Here is a 22,916-nt window from a genome sequence, read left to right on the forward strand (position 1 = left end):
GAGGAGTGGGGCTTGGATTCAGTATCTCCAAGGACCTTTGAAGCCTTGCCGTGCGATGGGGCCTCCCTTGGGCTCAGCCTCTGGCCCCTCTCCCCTGGGCCTCCCTCTGGACTCGGGGCTGAGTAAAGGGGGCCAGGCATGGGGGTGCCCCCCCACATTCCACAGCCCTGACTCCCCCGCTTCCCTTCCCACAGCCGCCTCCATTTCCTGTTGTGCTTGTGGAGCTGTGGGAGTTCTCTGGGTTCTGGCTCACCCCTCCTTCTCCCCCAGGCCTTTCATCACACTTTCCCAAATATTTGTCCTGGCAGATAAGAGCCTGGTATTGGAACTGTCACCCGGAGGACAGGCTGTTAGAGCTGGCGGGTCTCTGGACACCATCCAGCCCGAGTCCCCCACCCCCACTGTACATACAGAGAAACTAAGGCCCAGAGAGAGGTGGGGGCTCAGCCAAGGCCACAGGAAAGGGAGAGCAGAGCCCCAGCAGGGTCCAGGCACCCTGAGGCTGAGCCCAGTGAAGGGGAGAGCTGTGGGCATGAGTGCCCTCTGGGCCATGGGACACAGGTGGCCTTTGACTTCAGCCCCGTGGATATGGAGGCTGAATGGCCCAAACTGGGGCTTACTCTGCAGGACCCAGGTATGAAGATGGGCCCTGACCCCTGTTTAACTCTGCAGGAAACCATGTGGCTTCTGAGTACCACGACAGCTCCGGTCCTCAAAGGTAGGTCAGCTGGGGGCAAGGGGAGGGAGCCCCACTAAGCAGGACCCTACAGCTGGCAGGGGTGCAGGGGTGGTGCATGTCAGCACCAGGGCCTGGGAGCCCAGGGGCACTGCCATCTCTTGAGCCTCACTTCCCACCTTTCCAGGGGGTCTTGGTGGTGGCCTCCTTCTCCTCCCCACCCCTCAGCTCGGAAACCTCAGTGGACCCCTGCTTGTCCAGAGCATCAGTTCAAATCCTTGGCTTGGCCCTCCACACCCCATACCCCTCACCAACTGTCCTCACCCCACTGGCTAATAGTCACCCCTGTCTCCTATCTCTTCTCAGCACTTGTTGGTATCAGTCTGGCCAGTCTGGTTCTGGCCTGGGGCTCCCCTCCCCAGCCTGGACCCCTCATTGGCTGTGAGCTCCCAAGTCCTGGCCGGGCCTCTCTCAGCACACCCTTCTCTCACTCCTGCCTGTGACATGCAGTTGGCCTTCCAGGGGCTGGGTGGCTGACCAGGCAACCAGCGGTCATTGGCAATCAATGAGCAGCAGACGGCCTGCTCGAGAATGGCTGACTGGCTGGCTGAGCACCCACTGGTCTGGGCGGCATGGCTTAGAGAATCCTTCCCTCTGGGATGTCAGCAGGAGGAGGGAATCAGTCACTTGACACTCCAGTGTCAACCCCAAACCCAGTGCCCTCCAGCCCCCAGGGGTCTCAGCATCTCTGCTGACCCCGTCTGCCCCCTCTGAGCTACCTGGCCCCACCTCTCCAAGCAGGGCCGCCTCTGGGCTTTGGGTGGAACCTGGGCAGCTCGGGAAGCTGCAGGGAAGAGCTCAGAAAGTGACCTGGGAAGTCATGCAGGAACTGGAGGCCTGGGAATTGCTTCCCGAGGATTTCCTGATGCCTCGGGAGAACGTGCCCACAGCCTGAACGCAGCTGTGCTGCAGGACTCCGAGGCCAGGGGTCAGAAGGCACGAGATCAGGAGGCTGGGAGGAGTCCCTGGGGGCCAAGCACTGGGCAAGTGGACCTCAGAGCCAGGGGTTCCAGCCTGTGTTTGGATGAAGGAGGCGTGTTCTTCAAGGGCCATGCATATGCAGCCTCCCCAGGGTCAGCTGTGAGGGGAGGTGCTGAGGCTCCTGTGCCCTGAAGTCCGATGCCTCCTCCCCAAAGGCCAGGTGCTGCTGCTGCCCCTGCTGTTGCTGCTGGGACCACGGGCCTCCCGGGGCCTGGTCATCACGCCCCCGGGGCCAGAGCTTGTCCTCAATATCTCCAGTACCTTCGTGCTCACCTGCTCGGGTCCAGCTCCAGTGGTATGGGAACGGTTATCCCAAGAGCCCCTGCAGGAAACGGCCAAGACCCAGGACGGCACCTTCTCCAGCATGCTGACGCTGACCAATGTCACTGGGCTAGACACAGGAGAATATTTCTGTGCCTACAAAGGCTCCCATGGGCTGGAGCCTGGTGAGCGAAAACGGATCTACATCTTTGTGCCAGGTAAGGCCCCCAGCCTGTGGGCTCACTCCCTTACTCCTCTCCTCAACTGAGGCATCTGGGGGAAGCTCAGAGGGTGCTTGAGTGACACTGTGAAATACAGCCAGTGTAGAAGTGCAGATGAATCATGGAATCCAGTCCAGCAGTGTGTTCACTCCCACCCCTCGGTCTGGATATCTGCCTGCTCCCTGCCAGCCCACCCCATTCCTGGCTCCCAGAACTCTGCATTCTTAGCTGATTCCAGTATGCTCCCTCTTGGCCTCCACATCCCATCTTCCCCATTCTCCAAGCTCCAGGTACCACCTGCCCTTCAACTTGTGGCTCATCTTCTTTCTCACCCTGGTACTGTCCATATCAGATGTTAAAGCTGGAAGGGACCTTAGAGAAGAGTACCTTATTCTGTAATGGGGCCAGAGAGGGGAAGACATCTGCTCAAGGTCACACAGCAATTCAGGGGATAGCCAGAAACCCAGCTCCCCTGATGCTCATTCTTGGCCCCACCCCTGACAGATCCCACTGTGGGCTTCCTCCCCGTCGACCCCGAGGAACTATTCATCTTTCTCACGGAAATAACTGAGACCACAATTCCATGCCGAGTGACGGATCCACAACTGGTGGTGACACTGCATGAGAAGAAAGTGGATGTCCCGCTGCCCATCCCCTATGACCACCAACGTGGCTTCTCTGGTACCTTTGAGGACAAGACCTATGTCTGCAAAACCACCATCGGGGACAGGGAGGTGGATTCGGAAGCTTACTACATCTACAGCCTCCAGGGTGAGCTCCCTTTCTGGCCTGCTGCTCAGCAGAGGCCAGTATGACCCTTCGCAGAGCCCTTTCCAGTTTACAAAGTGTGCAATTCCATGTTTCACTGGATTCTCACTGCAGTCTTGGAAGGCAGGTAGTGTTTCCCTATACAGATGAGGAAACTGAGGCTCAGAAAGAGGACGGAGTATGCTAAAGGCCACAGGAAGCATTATGGCAGAGCTGGGCTGTATACCATGGTGGGCAAACCACAGACTGGAGCCAGTTGGGTTTGAATGCCAGCTCTGCCACTTTCCATCTGAGTGACTTTGCACAAGGCACAGAATCTCTCTGAGCCTGCGTCTTCCTCTGTAAAATGTTGATAATAATGACTGCCTGCCTAGTGGGATCATTGTGAAGATTAGAGAAAACCCAAGACCAAGGGTACCTGGGACACGGTTGTGCTCAGTAGATTTCCCTGGTACTTAGATGCCCAGAGGGTACTTTGATTTCAAGACTGTCATCCCTTCTAGAATGTCAGCTCCTTGAGGACATTGCCTGTTGTGTTTACTGCTAAAGCCCCGGTGTCTAGAATAGTCCTTAGCATGTTGTAGGTATTCAATAAATATTTGTTGAATCAATGAATCTTCCACACCAGTTATCTCCTCCCTCACTGCCCCCCCAATCCTGAAGCTGAAGTAGGAGTGGCTGATGGTGACTTCCTCAGCCCTAAGACAATCTCTCCCCACCAGTGTCATCCATCAATGTCTCAGTGAATGCAGTGCAGACTGTGGTACGCCAGGGTGAGAACATCACCATCATGTGCATTGTGACTGGGAACGAGGTGGTCAACTTTGAGTGGACATACCCACGCATGGAGGTAATGCTGGGCCAGGGGCTGGAGGAAGGGCCAGGCAGGGATGCATATCTCGACTTGCATCCTGACTTCTTGGACCCTTCCTGAGATGGCTATGCCTCACCTCTCCCTACAGAGTGGGCGGTTGGTGGAGCCAGTGACTGACTTCCTCTTCGATATGCCCTCCCACATACGCTCCATCCTGCACATCCCCAGTGCCGAGCTGGGTGACTCAGGGACCTATATCTGCAATGTATCAGAGAGTGTGAATGACCATCGTGATGAAAAAGCCATCAATGTCACTGTGGTTGGTGTGTGCCTTGGGCTGATCCCCAACCCTCATTCTGAGCTGGACCCAGACCTTGTCACAGCCCTGGGGTCCAGTCCAGCTCTAGCCTCAGTGCTGCCCAAAGCCCTATTTCCAGGATAAACCCAAACCAAAGTGCAGTGTCTGCCCCAAATCCACCCCTAATCCCAACCTAGACTTTCCACCTAGCCAGAACTCCAGCCCCAACTCTCTTTCTAAACCCAACTGCCATTCCAGGCCCAGGCTGCCCATTCCAAATTCAACCACGCTGCAACTCACCTCAGTCACAATTCCCAGCCCGGTGAGAACTACAACTCGAGTGCCAACCTCAAACCCGGCCCCCCAACCAATATCAACCCCCAGTTCAGCTCCTGCTCCAGTCCCAGTCCCAAGGTCAACCCCAGCTAGGGTAAAGCCTGAAGCCCCGCCCCCAGAAGATGGGCACCTTTGACATTCAGTTGATGCCCCGCCTCCAGGAGCCCCGCCCCCGTGAGGCGCTGCCCCATTGGTGGCCGGGCATAACCCCGCCCCTATGGCCCCGCCCTGACGGCCACCATTTGCAGAGAGCGGCTACCTGCGGCTGCTGGGAGAGCTGGACCCTGTACAATTCGCGGAGCTGCACCGCAGCCGGACACTGCAGGTGGTGTTCGAGGCCTACCCGCCACCCACTGTCGTGTGGTTCAAGGACAACCGCACGCTGGGCGACTCCAGCGCCGGCGAGATCGCCCTGTCCACGCGCAATGTGTCCGAGACCCGGTGAGCAGCCACCGGCCCGCTGCATGCTTGAAGTTATTATTCTCTGCCGCCGCCAGGCAGCCCACAGCCTTCAGCCACTGGACAAACCTAGGCCCATCTTTCCTGAAAGCCTACTATGTGCCAGGCACTGGGGCTGCTGCAGAGATCAGGACAATTCCATCCCTCTAGGGTTTCCTGTCTAGTGGGGAAAGCAGACACTGGTCAGATGATCACCCAGATGGTGTTGTCCTTGTGATGGGTGGAGACAGGAGCGGGCAGCCAAGGAGAAAAAAGCCAGATGATTGGGAGAGTGGGTGCCAGGCAGACCACCTATGCATGGAAGGCAGCCCTGAGGCTGGAGATTAACAGGCTGACAGGAGGTGCAGCATGTTAAGAAAAGCAGCCTCAGGCCTTTCTGAGGGGGATAAGATGAGGGGGAGGGAAATGATGCTCCCCCCACCCCATCCTTCCCAACCCCCGCCTTGGCTCGGTGGAGCTGCCTATGGGTGGGGATTCAGGAGACTGGGTGTGAGTCCTGGCTCTTCGACTGACGCCTATATGACCCTGCAAGCCCCTTCCCCTCCCTGGGTCTTGTTTTTCTGTCTGTCCAAGGAGGGTGGGGAGGGCTGTAATCTTCCAGCTCTGACGGCTGGGCCTGTCCTGCTCCCCAGGTACGTGTCAGAACTGACACTGGTGCGGGTGAAGGTGGCTGAGGCTGGCCACTACACCATGCGGGCCTTCCATGAGGACGCTGAGGCCCAGCTCTCCTTCCAGCTGCAGGTCAACGGTGAGGAGCCCTCCACTCTGCCTTCCTTCTCCTGCCCCTCCCACCCCATTCCGTCTCCTTCCCTACACTGCCCACCCACCCATAGGAGGGGCAGGAGAGGGAGCTGGGGACTCGGGAGGCTGGGTGCTAGGCTGAGCTCTGACACGGGCTCACTGCCCTGTGAACTTGCCATATCCCCTCTCTGCGGCTCAGTTTCCCTATCCAAGGAGGCCATTGGGCTAGAACTGGCATTTCAGGCATTCATGTACCAATGCCATGATTCTTCCTTCTCACATATCACTGATACTATACTACCAATTAGATAGCGAGTTATGGAGCAACTACAACGTGCCGGTCCATTCCAGGTGCTTGAGGCCCTGTCTTTGTGCAGCTTGCATCCTAGCAGAGGGAGACAAACATTCGACAGTGGGGAAAACCCCCAGCAAATTACATAGAAAGTTAAAAGGTAACAAGCGCTGTGGAAGAAGAAAAGCTGGGTAGGGAGGATGGAGAGTTCTGGGGGTAGGGCGGGGAGGGCTGCAGTTCGAAACAGCGTGATCAGGGTTGGCCTCATTGAGATGACATTTGCATGAAGACTTCAAGAAGTTGAAGGCATGAGCCAAGTGGCTATTTGGGAAAGGACACACCAGGCCCGCAAAGGGAGGAGCAACAGCAGAAAGACCCGGTGGCTGGAACAGAGTCGGGGCAGTAGGGGGAGATGAGGTCAGAGCTGAGACGGGGTAGCTGTGGGGTGGGGCAGGTCAGATCATGTAGGGCCTCGTGGGCCCTTGTCTGGACCCTGGCTCTCACTATGACTGAAATGAAGAGCCAGTGCAGGGTTTTGAACAGAGGGATGACAATGTTCTGTCAATTAACTTTCTAAAAATAAATGTATTTTGAAAGAGAATTTAACCTCTCAATCGCAGATGGAAAATCAGCATCACATGTCATAAATATAAAGCAACCGCTAAAATAAACTCTGAGAAAACAAAACAGTGCTATTAAATTCTAGCTCCGTGCTCTGGCCTTCCCAGGACTCTCTGATCCTCGGCCTGCTCTCTCTTTGTTAAAACCGACGATTAGCAAGTCTCAGAGAAGTGTTAAAGACAGACTAGCACCCTACGGAGGCTTTCCCTTTGAAGTACCCAGAAGGGGACTCTGTCAGCTTTCACACGGGGATTCCTGCTACTTAATGTCCACCTGCCGCCTGAGCTCCCCCCCACCCCAGGGGAGGCTGGGGGCCAGGTCCTCCCTGAGGGCCTTTCCCACAGACTGCTTCTTCTGACCTCCCCCCTTCCCGCCCCGTGCCCTCTCCGTGCAGTCCCTGTCCGCGTGCTGGAGCTGAGCGAGAGCCATCCCGCCAGCGGGGAGCAGACAGTCCGCTGTCGCGGCCGGGGCATGCCACAGCCGCACCTCACCTGGTCCACTTGCAGCGACCTCAAAAGGTGAGCGGACCCCGGGGCCTCAGTCTTCCGGAGTACTCACAGCTGGCTGGAAGGACCTAGTGAAGGTCACCTCGTTCAGCCCCTTCCTCTAGGCACACTGTTCCAGGCTAAGGCCACATCCTAGAAGGTATGGCTTCTTGGAGATGCTCTCCATGAGCTAAATTGTGCCTTTCTTTACCTTTCTTCTGAGGGTCAAGTGAAGGGAGTGGATTTTGCAATCCAGGGTTCTCAGTTCTGGGGTAGGAGCGCCCCCTGCTGGTCCGTCTACGGACCACAGGAGGAACGAGCTCAGGACCAGGCAGCGGGAAGCAGCACGGAATGGATGCGCCTGGTCTCTTTCCACCACCGTCCCCTGTCGCTGCCTGTTGGTCTCAGTTTCTCCGCCTGCGGAGGGAAGGGACTGCAAGCATACTCGGCTGGCTCTCCTGGCAGGTGTCCGCGCGAGCTGCCGCCCACGCCGCTGGGGAACAGTTCTGAGGAGGAGAGCCAGCTGGAGACCAACGTGACGTATTGGGCGGAGGAGCAGGAGTTCGAGGTGGTGAGCACGCTGCGCCTGCGCCGCGTGGATCGGCCACTGTCGGTGCGCTGCACGCTGCGCAACTTGCTGGGCCATGATGTGCAAGAGGTCACTGTGGTGCCACATTGTGAGTCTTCCAGCCTCGGCGGCCCTTGATGACCCCTCACCCCCACCTTAACCCTGCCGTACTTGGGATTGCGCTTGTGCGCCCACAGCGGGCCAGAGTCAGCGTGTCCTTGGGCGCTCAGGAGCATTGTGAAACCTGCCAGAGTATGTTTCTCTGCAGTTACACGACAACACGATATTGGCACATGTGTACATTCCAAGAATACAGGTCTATAAGCCGTGCCTATGAATAGCACTCTCTCGTTATGCTAGTGTATGTACACTGTGAGCATGCCTGATCCTTGGACACGCGTGCAAACCCTCCAAATGTAGCTTTGTAAACCATGTAATGAAGAAGGCCCCATCCCCAGATCCATGCATGAAGCTAGAGTGTATGTCTGTGAGCATGTACACAAGCACGCATGATGCCTGTCTCTGTGCATAAACCCCCTGAGTGTTTGTAAATCATGGACATGAGCGTGCCCAATCCCCAGATGTGTATATAAACCCACGAATGTATGTCTGTATGCATGTCCATGCGGTGCACAGCCCCCAGATGAGAGTGCAAACCATGCATGTACAGTTCCTGTGCATGTGTGCAAACTGGCATAGTGAATGGCTGTGAGCATGGAGCTGCAGCACACCTTTCTGTGAAAGTGTGCAAGGACAATCGCCACATGTGTGCCTGCTGTCCAATGCATGTCTGTTAGCAGGTACCCATACGTGCTGATTCTCATCCATGTGGACAGTCTCTACAGGCCCTGTGCATACGTGTACCTGTCTGCTTGTACTTCACATGTGTACTTGTTTCTTCATTCGGTAAATAGTGACGAGGTCCCAACTTCTCACCGGAGAAGGCCCAGTCCTGCCTGCCCTTCAGGTGTCCGCACTCCAGAGAGGAGGCAGACGGGGAACTAGGCAGTCCCACCGCGGGGGTCAGCAGTCTGCGGGGGAAAGCCTAGAGGGAGGAGGGGCTCCACGCTCAGCTGTGGAATTCAGGAAAGTGTCCTGCAAAAGGGAAGCTCTAGGTCAAAACCTGAAAGGTAACTGGGAGTTATCCTGGTGAGGAATGGTGTTCCAGTCAGAGGGAATGGCCTGTGCAGAAGCCCAGAGGCAAAAAGAGTTCAGAGGAATTAAATGAATTCAATGCAGCTGGAGCACAGAGTCTATGTGTATTTAGGAGCTGACGGGAGGAGACAAAGGGGAGGGGAGTATAAGCGAGGGGTTGCAGGGGGAGGCAGAAGCCAGTGATGCAAGACTGAGAAGGCTGTGGGAGGCCTTTTGCACACTGAGGCTCAGGCAGGTCCATGGGCTTGCACACGTACATGTCTCTCTACACAGACCTGCCTCCTGCCTCCTGCTTCCTACCCTGTGGTGGGATGGGTGGGGGTTTTAATACCTTATCTCACCCACACTCCCACACGTGCATACTTATCCCCGAGCAAGTGGGCACCTGCAGACCAGCTTTGAGCAAGGCAGAAGTAAAGCTTTTGGGTGCCCCCTGAGGGGGAAGCCATGCCCCAGCCCACGGAGAACTGCCGTGGCTGGATGAAGCCTCCTCTGCTTACTCTGATGGCTCCTTAGAAGATTCGGATCTCCTTCCCAGAGCTGAATGTGTGACCTGGTGGGGAGAGGGAGGAGAGGAGTCATGTCGGTCTGGAACCCTGAGGAGGAGGGACAGGACCCCCTGGGGAGCAGATAGGGGCAGGTGGGGGGCCAAGGAGGAGGGAAGGAGTTCCCCAGGGACCCCATGGGTGGCCAGTGGGGCAGGGCAGGGGAGACGAGGGTCTGGCCAGGGCCAATGTGGAGGGAGTAGGAAGGAATGGGAAGCTGTGCGGCAAAGAGGCTGAGGCCTTGGGGATGGAAGAGACTCAGGACTTGGGGGGGGCCCTACTTGGTTACTCGCATTCCCTGGGGGACGCACTTTGTAACCACCCTCACTACTCCAACCCCGCTGGACACTTGGGGTGAAACACAAGAGGAAACAGGCTCCTCTCTGCAGTCTGGGTTCATCAGGCTGTGGGGGCTCCATCATTCAGTCCACTGGCTGGCCACTCGGTCAGGCTCTGTCTGAGCTGTGACAGCCCTGACGAGGGCAGAGATTCAGAGGAGAGGTGAGCCGCAGCCCAGCCGTCAGGAGCTTGCCCCCAATCTGGAGCTACAGCAGACAGGCCAGACTGACCCCCCAGGCTAAAGGGATGTGGGGGCCGGTAGTGATCTGAGCTGTGGGTGGTTACTGAGGGGCACGGGGTGTTTATGGGAGAGGCTGAAGGTGTGGCCTAGAGGGACAGGCTGAGAATCAGACATCACAGGCCACGGTTGGTGGAGGAGGGCTTCTCTTCTGGGCAGGATGGGCAAAGAGGGATTTGTGGTGCCAAAGATGGGGTGAGGGGAGGACAGCTGCCAAGCGCCCTGTTTGCTTATGGCTGGCTTTTGTCTGCCTCCAGCTCTGCCCTTCAAGGTGGTGGTGATCTCGGCCATCCTGGCCTTGGTGGTCCTCACGATCATCTCCCTCATCATCCTCATCATGCTCTGGCAGAAGGTAAGCCCCCCACCCTCACCTAATGGGTGCAGACTGGCACACCATTTTTTTTGCATGGACCACCCCCCCCTCCCCCAGCCCCCGCTGTCCTTGAATCCTGCAGGATCTGGCCGTGCCTAGGCCAGCACGGAGCTCAGGTGTAAAATGATACAGAGTGACACTGAGTGTCTGAGCTGCCTCCACCCCCAGCACCTGGGCCGACCTGGGCCTGATCCAGACCATCCGGGGTTCCCTGCCTCTGCTCTGCCCCCCGGAGCCTGCTCAGACATCACCCTGCTAGCCTAGCCATAGGGCACGGACCTGCGGGGTGGACTCTGTGGGCTCCAGGGTTCTTCCAACTCTCACCCACAGAGACTCCCAGGATTCTACCAACATGCATTCTAAGCCTATTAATCTGTGATGTCAGTGTTCAGTTCTGAGAGTTCACCATTCTGTGATTCCAACATTTTAAGATTCCTGAGTTAGGATTGCAGCAACCCATCACTCTGTCATTCTAAGATTCCAGTCCTGTGATTCCAACATCCTGTGATTCCAACATTCTAGGGTTACATCTTTCTGAGACCCAGCACAGGGAGGGGCTGTCCACATCCGGCCGAGTGCTCCGGCCTCGCATCACTTTCAGGGGCTGCCTGCTCCTCTACTCCCATCTGAGGAGCAGCTGAAGCTCTGGGAGAAGCTGATAGGGAGGTTCTGATGAGCTGGACCCTTGCCTGTCAGCTTCCCTTCAGCCACCCCTGAGCTGGGGCCCCTTGGCAGCTGTTCCCACTGAGCCCATGAAGACCTTGGCTCCATCAATAACTTGCTGTGTGACTTCAGATATGCCTCTGCCCCTCTCTGAGTCTCAGAGTCTCCTGCCCCATCTGTTCCATAAGAGGCCTCGAGGCTCAGACTCCCTTTGATGACCCGTTTGGTCTCGGTCCTACAGAAGCCACGTTATGAGATCCGATGGAAGGTGATTGAATCTGTGAGCTCTGATGGCCATGAGTACATCTACGTGGACCCGATGCAGCTGCCCTACGACTCCACCTGGGAGCTGCCTCGGGACCAGCTTGTGCTTGGTCAGTCCAGGGAGGCCTCCTGTGGCAGGCTGAGGACTTGAGGCGGGTGGGAAGGCCTTGTCAGGACCAGCTTTGAGACCTAGGGCTGATGTTTTGCTGTCTCTGGCCCTCAGTGCCCCCCCTTCCATTGGCATCCTATGGTCCTGTGACTGTGAGAAAGGGCCCCTTCGCGGCACGAGGGGAAGTATTAGTCAAGGACAGGCTGAACGCCAGACCTGTGTTTAGTCTAGCTGGGGCGGCTGAGGGGTGCAGAGGAGCTGTGCTCCCCTCTGGGGAGGGAGGAAGTCTTCCAGGGACCAAAGATGGGCCAGAAAGCATGCAGGACTTAGATGAGACGCGAGCAAGGACCTTGAAACACTATGTTTTTAGGAACCTCCTTGGGGGAAGACCTTAAGTCCGGGGTGGCTTGAGGGGTTGGTCTCAGAGCAGGTGGGGGATGCAGCTTCCTGGTGGGCCGGGAGCTGAGGGGTCATCTCTACCCTAGGACGCACGCTTGGCTCCGGGGCCTTTGGGCAGGTGGTGGAGGCCACGGCTCATGGCCTGAGCCATTCACAAGCCACGATGAAAGTGGCCGTCAAGATGCTGAAATGTGAGTCCTGGGAGCCTGCCACTCCCTCACATTTGGGACCCCACCTCTCCCTGCCCCCTCCCCACACATTCAGGCGTGCAGTCACACCCCAGCCAGCACCACTCCTGATTCTGCTTTGGGAGAGCCTTTCTCCCCCTCCCCCTCCTCCAGGGGCCTCCTCCCCTCCCCTCCCTTCCTTCCATCCTCTTTCCCCCACCTTCCTTCCATCCTCTTTCCCCTCACCCTGCGTGTGGGTCCATACTATCCTAGGCCACCTGGGTCCTCCAGCACAGGGTGGGGCGGAAGAGCCAGAATAGGCTCCCGTGGGGCCTCCATGGGGCCTCAGTGGCTGGGCCAGGCCTGAGGCCCCCTCTCCCTCAGCCACAGCCCGCAGCAGTGAGAAGCAAGCCCTCATGTCGGAGCTGAAGATCATGAGTCACCTCGGGCCCCATCTGAATGTGGTCAACCTGCTGGGGGCCTGCACCAAAGGAGGTACCGTACTTACTCTCCCAGAGGACTCTGGAAATGCCAGCAGCCGAGGCCTGGCCCCTTCCCACCCCCTCCTCACTCCACGGACAGCAGGACACTCCAGCTGGAGGGTCTGCACCCATCCTGCTCATTGCCCTCCCTTCACAGACCCGGATGGGTGTGGGGTTTACAAATCCACAAAATCACAGCACTGTCAAGGCCAAAGGACTCTTTCAGGTTCCAGTCCCAGTGGTTTCCAAATCAAGGTGTCCCATGAGATTTTTTAATTTTCAAAATGCGTTTTAGAAACTGTAATACATAACAGCTCCTGCGACACTGAGATGAGTTATATGCCCACCATGGGAGACCACCAGCGTGCTCGCTGGGAGCCGCTTTCCTTCAGATCATAGGAGAGAGTCTCTCTAGCCAAGTGTATTTATTTGAAGCTCTGATTGCACGTTAGGCCGCAAAAAAATATTATCACCATTTGCAGCTGCTTATTGGGAGATTTCGGATTTTTCCTCAGGATTGTGCAACCAAAACAAAATACAGAAGTACGTTGCGTACAGAGGCCAGTTTGTGTCTGCGATGATCGCCCGTTTCAAAATGTTTGTTTTCATCAATATCTTCAATCTCCCACTGATTGACTTTCAGTAGATGTATTTCAATTTAAACAGTAACTTGATAATAAACAGTGTCTTTATTTACTTTATGTACTGGGCTCCAAAATAATCTTTAGTTTGAAAGGCTTTCAGTAGTAGCTAACACTGTGTGCTTGCTGTGGGCCCAGCACAGAGCTGAGCCGACAAGGGTAGCATCTCATGACACCTGTGACAGCCCCTGGGGCGTCTGATTGGCCCCATTTAACAGATAGGAAAACTAAAGCTCAGGGAGACTAAGAATCTCGCTTGCAGTCACAGAGACAGGAAAAGAAGCCAAGTTTGTCTGTTGCTACAGCCCCTTCATGGTCTTACCCAACTGCCTCCCCAACGTGTAGCCCGTCACTAGCCTCCTGGCCCTGGTGGGAACCCCGAGGCCTCGCAGGGAACTGTCCCTGAGCCTGTCCCTCCGCAGGACCCATCTACATCATCACCGAATACTGCCGCTACGGCGACCTGGTGGACTACCTGCACCGCAACAAGCACACGTTCCTGCAGCACTGCTCCGAGAAGCGCCGGCCGCCCAGCACCGAGCTCTACAGCAATGCCCTGCCCGTCGGCCTCCCCCTGCTCAGGTACTGCCCGGGGAGGGAGGCCAGGGCCTGCATCCTGGGGGAGCCCCAGGAGCCTGCTCACTCCCACCCTGTCCAGGACAGGGTCACTCCTGGCCTCACAAGTCACTGGGCTGTTTCACGGGTCACGAGGCATAACAATAATGTGGTGGTGATGGTGGGCTCGCCTGCTGCCTACCGACTATCCGCAGCATGCCAGCCCTTTTGCTGAGCGCCCTGCAGATGTGGCCTCTGAGCCCTCACTCTGTTCCTGTGTCTGAGGCCTTCCTCAGTGAGCACCGGGCTCTCCTGTCCCAGGCCCCCCTCCCACAGCTGCACTCCAGGCTCAGCTCCTCGCTGCGGCTTCCCTACTCCCTCTGCACACCAGTCTCTCTGGTGTCCTGTGGGCAAGGCAGGCCCTCTCTTCTTCTTTTCCAAAAATAACATTTCTTGGTTCTTTTGCTGATTACAAATGCAATACAGGTTTACTGCAGAGGCAAGAGTAACTTCAGAAAAGCATTGAAAGCCATTAAAACTCACTCCTGTCTCCCCAATATGTTGATCGATTTCCTTCCAGTCTTTTTTCTCCTCCTGGAGACACATGTGTATGTTGACCCACAGCTCTCTGGGAGCTGATGCTGTGGGTAGCGCACGAAGGCAATTCATTGCCCACTCTGGGTTGTGACTGGGCACTCATGGGGCATCATGGCTGGACGGTGCTGCAGAGGCCACAGAAAGGTGCCTTGGTACTGGTCCTTCTTGTGACCCTTGTCCTGGGCTGCCACAGGTGCCCCTGGGCATGAGCTCTCTGAGGACACACACTGGGTCTTATGTCATCTTGGCAGCCCCAGCACCCAGCTCAGGTTGAAAGCCTGGTTGAATGGGCTCACTGTGTGGTCATCCACACCGTGGCAGACTGGAGGAGGGTGAGTGAGTGAGTGATAGCAGGAATACATGAGTGACAGGGCCTTGCACGCCCCAGGGCAAGTAGAGGGGCAGGAGGGGGAAGAGAAGGGAAAGGCTTGGCGTCTCCTGTGATGCTCTCTCACCCCCAGCCACATGTCCCTGCCTGGGGAGAGTGACGGTGGCTACATGGACATGAGCAAGGACGAGTCGGTGGACTACGTGCCCATGCTGGACATGAAAGGAGACGTCAAATATGCAGACATCGAGTCCTCCAACTACATGGCCCCTTACGATAACTACGTCCCCTCTGGTGGGTGCGCACGGTGTCCTCACCCCTGTGCGGCTCTTACACCTGTGCAGTGATGTATTCTTCTCAAAGCCTTTCACATGCCCAGCCTGGCAGCAACCCTGCGAGGAAGGCGGCCTCGTGTCCATTTCATAGATGCAGAAACTGAGGCTAGCCGCCTGCCTAAAGCTGCTGTGTGGTGGAGCTCCAATGTGAACCCCTGTTTCTGGGTCCAGTGGTGTGCACACAGCCCACAGGGAGGGGAGGAAAGAAGGTCGGCGGGGTGGTACCTGGCCTCCTGGGGCCTTGGGGAAGAGTGGTCTGCACAGAGTAGGCCCCAGGTTGATCCAGGGTCCCTGAGAAGCAGGCAGGCCAGGCTGAGCAAAACTGGCCCAGGGCTAATGCCAAACAATTTTCTGTTTGAATGATTTTCTGTCGAATGAGGACACTGAGAAAGTAAGAGAGGTTTAGTTAGATATTTGGAAATCATTTTCATTTTGGGGGAGACTCCTACCCACATCAATAGCCATCATAGCACTACTCAACCTTCTACGTGCTTCCACACGCGACCGACCTATTACACATCACGGTCAGTATTCCACAGACCGTCAGTAGCCACCTATCTTGGGCATTCAGGCTCCATGAGCCAAAGGGCAGGGGTGCTAAGAGCCGTGGGGAGACACAAGACGGTGGGTGACCTTCTGCTCTCCCCTAGCCCCCGAGAGGACCTGCCGGGCGACTTTGATCAACGACTCCCCAGTGCTCAGCTACACCGACCTTGTGGGCTTCAGCTATCAGGTGGCCAATGGCATGGAGTTCCTGGCCTCCAAGAATGTACGTGTGGTCACAGTGGGCAGAGTGGGTCATGGGGAGGTGGGTCACCCAGCCAGCCGGGGTCCCCCAAGTACACAGCCCATAGGGCAGCTCCCTGTGGTGGGTGCAGACAGCGAATGCCGTCTCCCCGTGTGGCCCCCCATACCTGGGCAGTAAGGCATTTTTCCCAAAGCCCTTGACACGGAGGGTCTTTCCCCGCAATTGCCCCCATGGCCTCAGCTCCCGTCTCCCCTTACCCAGTGCGTCCACCGAGACCTGGCAGCCAGGAACGTGCTCATCTGTGAGGGCAAGCTGGTCAAGATCTGTGACTTTGGCTTGGCTCGTGACATCATGCGGGACTCGAACTACATCTCCAAAGGCAGTGTGAGCACCTTTCCCGACTAACGTGGCTGTGGCTCATAGGAGGTCAGGACGGGGCTCCTCGCAGCCCAACCTGCCCAGTGGCAACAGGCTCAGCCTGCCTAGCCATGTGTGCAGGGACAGGAATGGGAGCCGCCATCTGTGCATGGGGCGGAGGGGGCAGAGACGCTGAGGCTTTTCGGGGCTCAGACTTGACAGCAAGGGGCAAGGGACCAGCTGTAATGGATCCAGGGGAGGGTGGAGGGGAAGCAGGCAAAATGTGTTCCACCAGCAGTGGTGCTGGCAAAGGAAGATGCCCTGGCACAAGGCTAAGGGAGACGGGGAGGTGACAGACAGTATTTGGTTCAAAGCTGACTATCTTGCCTCCCACTCATGTCCCTTCTTTCCACGTGGGGACAGTGAACCCCGAGGTGATGCTGGGCCCCAGAGATCTAAGGCAGCTAGGGTGAGAGCTGGTGGCACCTTGGCATGTCCCTGGCTCCCCGTCCACTCTACCAACCTGGTCAAGGGCCTCTACTGGAGTCTTGGGGGCTGGGGGGGGCCTCTCCTGTGAGGAGCCTCAGACCCTGGGGCTCTCGCCCAGGGACAGGGGCTGCCAGGTCCCCAGCACATGGAAAAGGAACTCAGCCTCCTGATCTTCTGGCCAGCACTGGGGTGGGTGGGCATCAGGGACCAGGAGTGAGGAGTTGGGAGTGGGAACCACCAGGCCTCCTCCCCTCCCAGGTACTGAGTGGGGCTAGCCCCTTCTTGCACTCAGGCTGTCCTGCCCTCCCACAGACCTTCCTGCCTTTGAAGTGGATGGCCCCCGAGAGCATCTTCAACAGCCTCTACACCACCCTGAGCGACGTGTGGTCCTTCGGGATCTTACTCTGGGAGATCTTCACCCTGGGTATGCTCCCTTCTTCCCCCAGCCCTCAGCAGCATGGCACAGCCTCCACCCTGACCACTCACGCTGCCCAACTGGTAGGGCTGTGGGACAGGCTCCAGGACAGGAGTCCAGGGCTCTGGTTCAAGTCCCAGCTCTGCTGCTTTCTTGCTGCTGTGTTTCCGTCGCAAGTCCCTTGCCCTCTCTGTCTCTTTACCTCCCCATCTGAGTATTAGGGGGTTTAGACAGTGACATCAAAAAGCCTGCTTGGCTCTCGTGCTCTCTGGTTCTCTGATTCTGGAGAGGCTTGCAGTCTCCGTCCAGAGCCCATGAAAAAGCCCACATTTCCCACTGCTGAGGCCACTGCACCCTCACCCACACCAGGCTGGTGTGCCTCTCCCCGTCCCATAGAAAAAGATACCTGCCACTTTTCCACCATCCCTGAGCCTGCGTATCTACTGTCTCTGCCCCCGACAGGTGGCACCCCTTACCCAGAGCTGCCCATGAACGAGCAGTTCTACAATGCCATCAAGCGGGGCTACCGCATGGCCCAGCCTGCCCACGCCTCCGACGAGATGTAAGTGGAGCACTCTGCATTTGGGAGGGTTTTTTGGGTACAAATGATAGATATCCAACTTTACCGGCTTAAGCCAAAGATAGATTTATTACTCAGAGACCTAGACAAATCTAGGAACAGCTGGAGCTAGGGGTTCAGATGATGTCATCAGAAATCTCTTGCTCTCCCCTGGGGCCCTGCTTTCCTCTGGGCTGCCCTCATTTTCAGGCTGGCACTAGCCAAATGGCTATATCCTGGCTGCTTTCACCATCATTCCAGCGAAAGGCCCAGAGCTGACTGTTGAGGGCTCAGCGGGGGTCCCATGGCCATCCAGAACCAGCCCCTGAGCTGAGGGGATGAAAACTCTTACCCGCCAGACCTGGGTCATGTCCTCACCAAGGCGTGGCCAACCCATGGGACCACTGGTGGAGGGAGGGCTTCCCAAGGGGACATGGAGGTGCAATGATGGGAAGACAACACCTGTCCACCTACCTTTCCCTACTCCTTTCATTGCTCACCTTGTTCTGGGAGGCGGCAGACCCTCAGCCGGAGACCCTGACCCCCCTGCCCCTCTCCCCAGCTACGAGATCATGCAGAAGTGCTGGGAAGAGAAGTTTGAGATTCGGCCTCCCTTCTCCCAGCTGGTGCTGCTTCTCGAGAGACTGCTGGGTGAGGGTTACAAAAAGGTATGTTGAGGCAGGGAGGGGGTGGGGAACAGAGCATTCTGCTCCAGAAGTCTGACACTAGGTACAAGGCTGTATGTGACATGCTGGTATTTGGGGGACCACCCTTTACCGGCTCTGGGTCTCAGTTTCCCTGCAAGTACTAGTAAGGGATGGGCTGGAGCTATGAGTCTAATTTATTTTAGCAGCACAAAGAAACTGATTGACTTAAAGGGAGCCTATAGCCACCTTCCTGCTGCAGCCTTCCTCCTGCCTTTGCACCCATGCCACATCTTGGGTCTCCTTCAGAAGTCTGAATGCCCCCAGGCTGGATGGCTGCTAAGGGCCTGGCCACGGGCTCACACAAGGCAGATGGAGCCGGCAGGCCTTAAAGCCCTCCCTGTCCAACAGCAGGAGCTAGAGTGAGGGGCGCACGTCTCAGGTGGCACAGACATGGCCCTTTCCTGAGGTCCACCCCACTGCCACCCTGTGCTCTGGGACCAGTGAGATGGAGTGGAGTTGGCACCACTCAGTGGCAACGGAAACTGAAGCCCCACTGAAGGAGGCCAAGGCAGGAGGAGAGACCGCACCCCTCTAGGCTGAAGTGGGGAAGTCTTAGGGTCCCGGGTGCTGCTCTGCTAACTGCTCCTCCCTGGGCGTTCCTGAGCTCACTTTGTCTGGTGATATGCAATTGGGCGGGCAGCTCAGCTGTCTGGCTTTGGGCAATTCTCCTTCCTCTTTGAGTGCCAGTTGCCTTATTCACACGAGGTGGGAGGACCTGGGTCAGAATCTTACTGTTGGATGGTCCCTAATCCCTTTCTGGTCTGACCACCCCTGTTTCTTGGTCCTCTCTGTGTCCGGGAGCAGAAGTACCAGCAGGTGGATGAGGAGTTTCTGAGGAGCGACCACCCAGCCATCCTTCGGTCCCAAGCCCGCTTGCCCGGCTTCCATGGTCTCCGATCACCCCTGGACGCCAGCTCCGTCCTCTACACTGCTGTGCAGCCCAATGAGGGTGACAACGACTATATCATCCCCCTGCCCGACCCCAAACCCGAGGTTGCTGATGAGGGCCCAGTGGAGGGTTCCCCCAGCCTTGCCAGGTAGCCACTCTGGTCCCAGGGCCCAAGGCAATGGTGTGAATAGTGTGTGTGTGTGTGTGTGTGTGTGTGTGTGTGTGTGTGTCTGTCTGTGTCTTCATCCCATCAGGCTTTCCTTAGAAGTAAGTTACCTAGGGTGTATACTTTATTCCTGCCAGTAAATAGAAGAGAGAAGTGAACTCATGTGACCTTGGATGACCTTAGGTGGAAAGGGCAGGCTGTTAAGAGAAAGAATGGGCTGGGACTTATTTGCAAGGCAGCTGTTTCCTTTAAAGGAGCCCCATAGGCCATCTACTCTCTCCCCTGTGTAGGCCTGTCCTAGCCCTAAGAAAACCTGTTAGCATCCCCAGCCCCCAGCGTATTGCTCTGGAGTCATCACCAGCCCTAGGCCTGTGGTCTGTCCTCCGGCACCGTGCTCTGAGGGCCCAGGGGGCCTGGGATGGTTGTAGGAGGCAGAGGAGCCTACAGGAGGTCCGGCCAGACTTCAGACTGGGAAGGAGATTGGTGCTTCTCCTTTGCCTTGGGATGGGGTGACATCACAGTGTGGGGAGGGCTTTGGAGGAAGGCCAGCTGTCACCTGGACTTGATGTTCAGACAGGATCTCCCCTCAGCTGGAGTGAAGGTTCCCCATGATGCCAGACCCACCCCCAAAACAAGACTCACCCCATGGTGAAGTGGCAGGAGCCCCAGGCTGGGGTTCCAGTTCCAGCTCCACCACTGGCTGCTGTGAGACGCAGGCAGACACCTTCCCTGCGAGCCTCAGCTCCATGTGCACGAGGAGCACGTGCAGGACGTGGGCCTCCCCCGACCCTGCTTGAGAAGGTATTCCAAGGCTCCAGATAGCTGGTGTGCAGAGCAGTTAAATCCAGAGTTCAAACAGCTTGGGGTGTGCATACTGACCCTGTTCTGTGCTCTCAGACAAGCTGCTTCCCCTCTCTGAACGTCAGTTTCCTATTCTATAAAATGAAGACAATATGAGGACTTCTATTTGGACATTATTGTGGGGATTAAATGAAATAATGTATATCTTCAGGAGTGCAGGAGATGGAGACACTGATGGGTGAGCAATGATCTTTGGAGTCAACTGGATCTGCTCTAAAATCCCGGTTCCTATACTTACCTACTGTGTGATGCAGGGCGGGGCCACAACCTCTCTGAGCTGCAGTTTCCTCACGGTGCCTGCCCTGCATAGTCTTTACAAAGATTAAATAAACTAAAGTGTGTGAGGTGCCTGGTACAAGGCTGGGCACAGAAAGCTCTTGACTAATGCTGTTACTATTTGACTGTGGTTCCCTCCCAGCCCCTCACTCACTTGCCCTCTCCTTCTAGCTCCACCCTGAATGAAGTCAACACCTCCTCTACCATCTCCTGTGACAGCCCCCTGGAACCACAAGAGGAACCAGAGCCAGAGGCCCAGCCCGAGCCCCAGGTGCAGCCGGAGCTGGAGCCAGAGTGGCCGCTGGATTCAAGCTGCCCCGGGCCTCGGGCCGAGGCGGAGGACAGCTTCCTGTAGGGGGCTGGCCCCCACCCTGCCCTGCCTGAAGCTCCCCCTCTACCTCCCAGCACCCAGCGCCTCCTGGCCTGGCCTGGCCTCCTACCAGCCGGGCTGCTCCTATCAGCTGTCCCCTTCTGGAAAGCTTTTGCTTCTGGCATGTCGCACGCCAACCCCTGGCGCTGGCTTAGGAGGCAAGAGAACTGCAGAGGCCATGAGCAGCCCTCTGCCTCTGGGGAGCCCATGTGACTCTGAGCCAGGGTTCTCCCAGGGGACTCAGTTTCCCCATCTGTAAGATGGGAAAGTTGGGCTTGGTGACCCACAATCTGGGACTCTCTCCCTGGCTGACAGTTGGGGAGAGTGGAACCCCAGGGGAGAGTCTCGAGGTTCAGGAGGTGGTAAATTAACCTTTTTCTATGCAGCCAGCTACCCCTCAAGGGGCTGCAGCTCTCTCCTTACACTTTGAGCCACCCAAGAGCCGGGGAAGGGCCCCTGGCCTCCCTGCCCTCTGGCTGAGCAGGGGCCTGGCCTTGGACAGGGCTGCCTCATCCAGAAGCCACCTCCCCTCCATGCCAGTTTCCACTTTCCCAGGCCCGAGCTGGTCTGGGGCCTTCCATGCTTAATCGGTGCTGGGGGCTGAGCCGAGTACGGGACACCCTGGCCTGTAGCTCCTGCCCCAGGCACTTGGGGCACACCTTGCCATAAAAAGTGCCGGTGTCCATGTCTTCCTGGCCCATAAGTCCTGGGGTCATTTTTCCTCATCACCCTCAGTCTTACTCCACCCATCAGAGTCTCCTGGGCCCGACGGGCCCCACATCTGTGATGAGGGTGTTGATGTGCCTGCGAGAAGTATCCACACGTGTGGACCAATATGTGGACCGATATGTGTATTGGACCTGCCATGAGACTTTGGAGGAATCCCTCGCCCTCTCTGGGCCTGTTTTCCCGTTGGAAAATGAGCAGGTTGGACTCGCTGACTTCTGGTGCCTTGCCAACAGTAACATTCTTAGAATATTTCCGGGGGTTGCGCACTTGCCCAGATGAAGCAAAGCCAGACACCCCAAACCTCCATCCTGGGGGTCAGCTGGGGTCTGGGGGGATTCCAGACCACACATCACACTGCAGGCGTTCAGAGACCATGACCCTTCCCCAGGCCCCTGGCAAGTCCCGAAAGGCCAGCTGCCCAGGCCTTGACTCGGAGTGACAGCCAGTGTCTGGGAAGCCCCCAGCAGCTGCCCCAGGGACGTGGGAAGATCACGGAACCCCTCTCAGCACCCACGATGACCTCTGGAGCTATCCTGAGCAAAGGGGGCAGAGAGGGCGAATCAGAGCACCTCAGGCAGCCCCCCACTCCAGCACCTGCTGTCCAGGTCTGTGCCACAGACATAAGAGACAGTGAGGGCCCCCGGGGGCCCCGGGAAGGACAAGAAGCCTTGGATAGGGAACCTGAGAAACAGATGAAAGAGGTGGGTACTTTAGGGGCTGCCTTCTCTCCTGCCGGCTGCCCTGTGGAGGCAGTACCCACGGGATATGGCTTTGTCACTGCCCAGGCCTGCTCACCTCACTGTCTCTGCCAGCCACACCCCAGCCCAGTGGGCACTGGAGGTGCCAGAGGAGTGAGGGCTGTGGCCAAGGCCACCAGCAGAGGGAGGGGATGGGAGTGAGGGAAGAGCAGCCCTCTGGGCACCAGCCATCTATGCTGGTTGGCACCTCCATGCCCCGGGGCCCCTGGTGGAGCAGAGGGAGTGGGTTCTCACTACGGTACCAAAGATGTAATCACCTAGGTTTACAAGTATTTTTAGGACTCACATTAACTCACATTTATACAACAGAAGTGCTATTTTGTATGCCAACAAATTTTCCTATCTGTGTACTTTTTTTTAAGGGAAAGATTTTAATATTAAACCTGGTGCTTCTCACTCATAGACTTTGTGGTCTTTTGCGGGCTTGGGTCCCTGTTCCTGGGAGGTGACAGGAGTGGAGTGGGGCAGACAGGGCTCGGCCCAGCCTCGGGGTCCCCACACAGGTCCCTTCAGCTCTGAGCCTTGTTTCCATCTGTAAAATGAGGATTTTCACACTCCCCCCAACCCCTTGCTAGGAGCTTGGTGACCTGGACCATGGGCTTCAGTTTTCTAAGTTGTGAAATGAGAAGGTTGTTCTGGCTCTGCGGTGCCTGGCCCTGGGTTGGGCTGGCCTGAGCCCTTCCTGCGGCCCCCACCCAGCCCCACCATGTGCTTTGGCTTTGGCTATTAAGCTGGGACACTGCCCCCCTCCACCACCTCCCCGCCCCGCCCCGGCTCTGCCCTCCATTCCACCCGCGGGCCCAGGTTGAGGCTGGTGTGGC

At 57.1% G+C, this 22,916-nt stretch overlaps 1 protein-coding gene across 3 annotated transcripts in view; it reads left to right on the forward strand.

Annotated features, from left to right (window-relative positions):
• PDGFRB (platelet derived growth factor receptor beta) overlaps positions 1 to 22,495 on the forward strand; it is a 37,914-nt gene extending 15,419 nt beyond the window's left edge. Inside the window, exons 2-23 of one of the 3 annotated variants that reach the window (XM_014730580.3) lie at positions 673 to 718; positions 1,873 to 2,196; positions 2,704 to 2,970; positions 3,690 to 3,817; positions 3,930 to 4,104; positions 4,664 to 4,856; positions 5,507 to 5,622; positions 6,923 to 7,046; positions 7,479 to 7,690; positions 10,116 to 10,210; positions 11,136 to 11,268; positions 11,753 to 11,857; positions 12,218 to 12,328; positions 13,379 to 13,538; positions 14,570 to 14,730; positions 15,422 to 15,540; positions 15,781 to 15,903; positions 16,678 to 16,789; positions 17,243 to 17,342; positions 17,902 to 18,007; positions 18,851 to 19,083; positions 20,410 to 22,495. In XM_014730580.3, the coding sequence (XP_014586066.3) occupies positions 679 to 718; positions 1,873 to 2,196; positions 2,704 to 2,970; positions 3,690 to 3,817; positions 3,930 to 4,104; positions 4,664 to 4,856; positions 5,507 to 5,622; positions 6,923 to 7,046; positions 7,479 to 7,690; positions 10,116 to 10,210; positions 11,136 to 11,268; positions 11,753 to 11,857; positions 12,218 to 12,328; positions 13,379 to 13,538; positions 14,570 to 14,730; positions 15,422 to 15,540; positions 15,781 to 15,903; positions 16,678 to 16,789; positions 17,243 to 17,342; positions 17,902 to 18,007; positions 18,851 to 19,083; positions 20,410 to 20,593 (3,321 nt within the window). In that variant the 5' untranslated portion in view covers positions 673 to 678 and the 3' untranslated portion in view covers positions 20,594 to 22,495. Of the gene's footprint in view, positions 1 to 627; positions 719 to 1,872; positions 2,197 to 2,703; positions 3,005 to 3,689; positions 3,818 to 3,929; positions 4,105 to 4,663; positions 4,857 to 5,506; positions 5,623 to 6,922; positions 7,047 to 7,478; positions 7,691 to 10,115; positions 10,211 to 11,135; positions 11,269 to 11,752; positions 11,858 to 12,217; positions 12,329 to 13,378; positions 13,539 to 14,569; positions 14,731 to 15,421; positions 15,541 to 15,780; positions 15,904 to 16,677; positions 16,790 to 17,242; positions 17,343 to 17,901; positions 18,008 to 18,850; positions 19,084 to 20,409 lie in introns of those variants that run through there. The other 2 variants (XM_023617441.2, XM_023617442.2) reach the window with 2 other exon arrangements.
• The last annotated feature ends 421 nt before the right edge of the window (positions 22,496 to 22,916 follow it).

Source organism: Equus caballus, chromosome 14 (assembly GCF_041296265.1).
Source record: "Equus caballus isolate H_3958 breed thoroughbred chromosome 14, TB-T2T, whole genome shotgun sequence".
NCBI classification, from domain to species: Eukaryota; Metazoa; Chordata; class Mammalia; order Perissodactyla; family Equidae; genus Equus; species Equus caballus.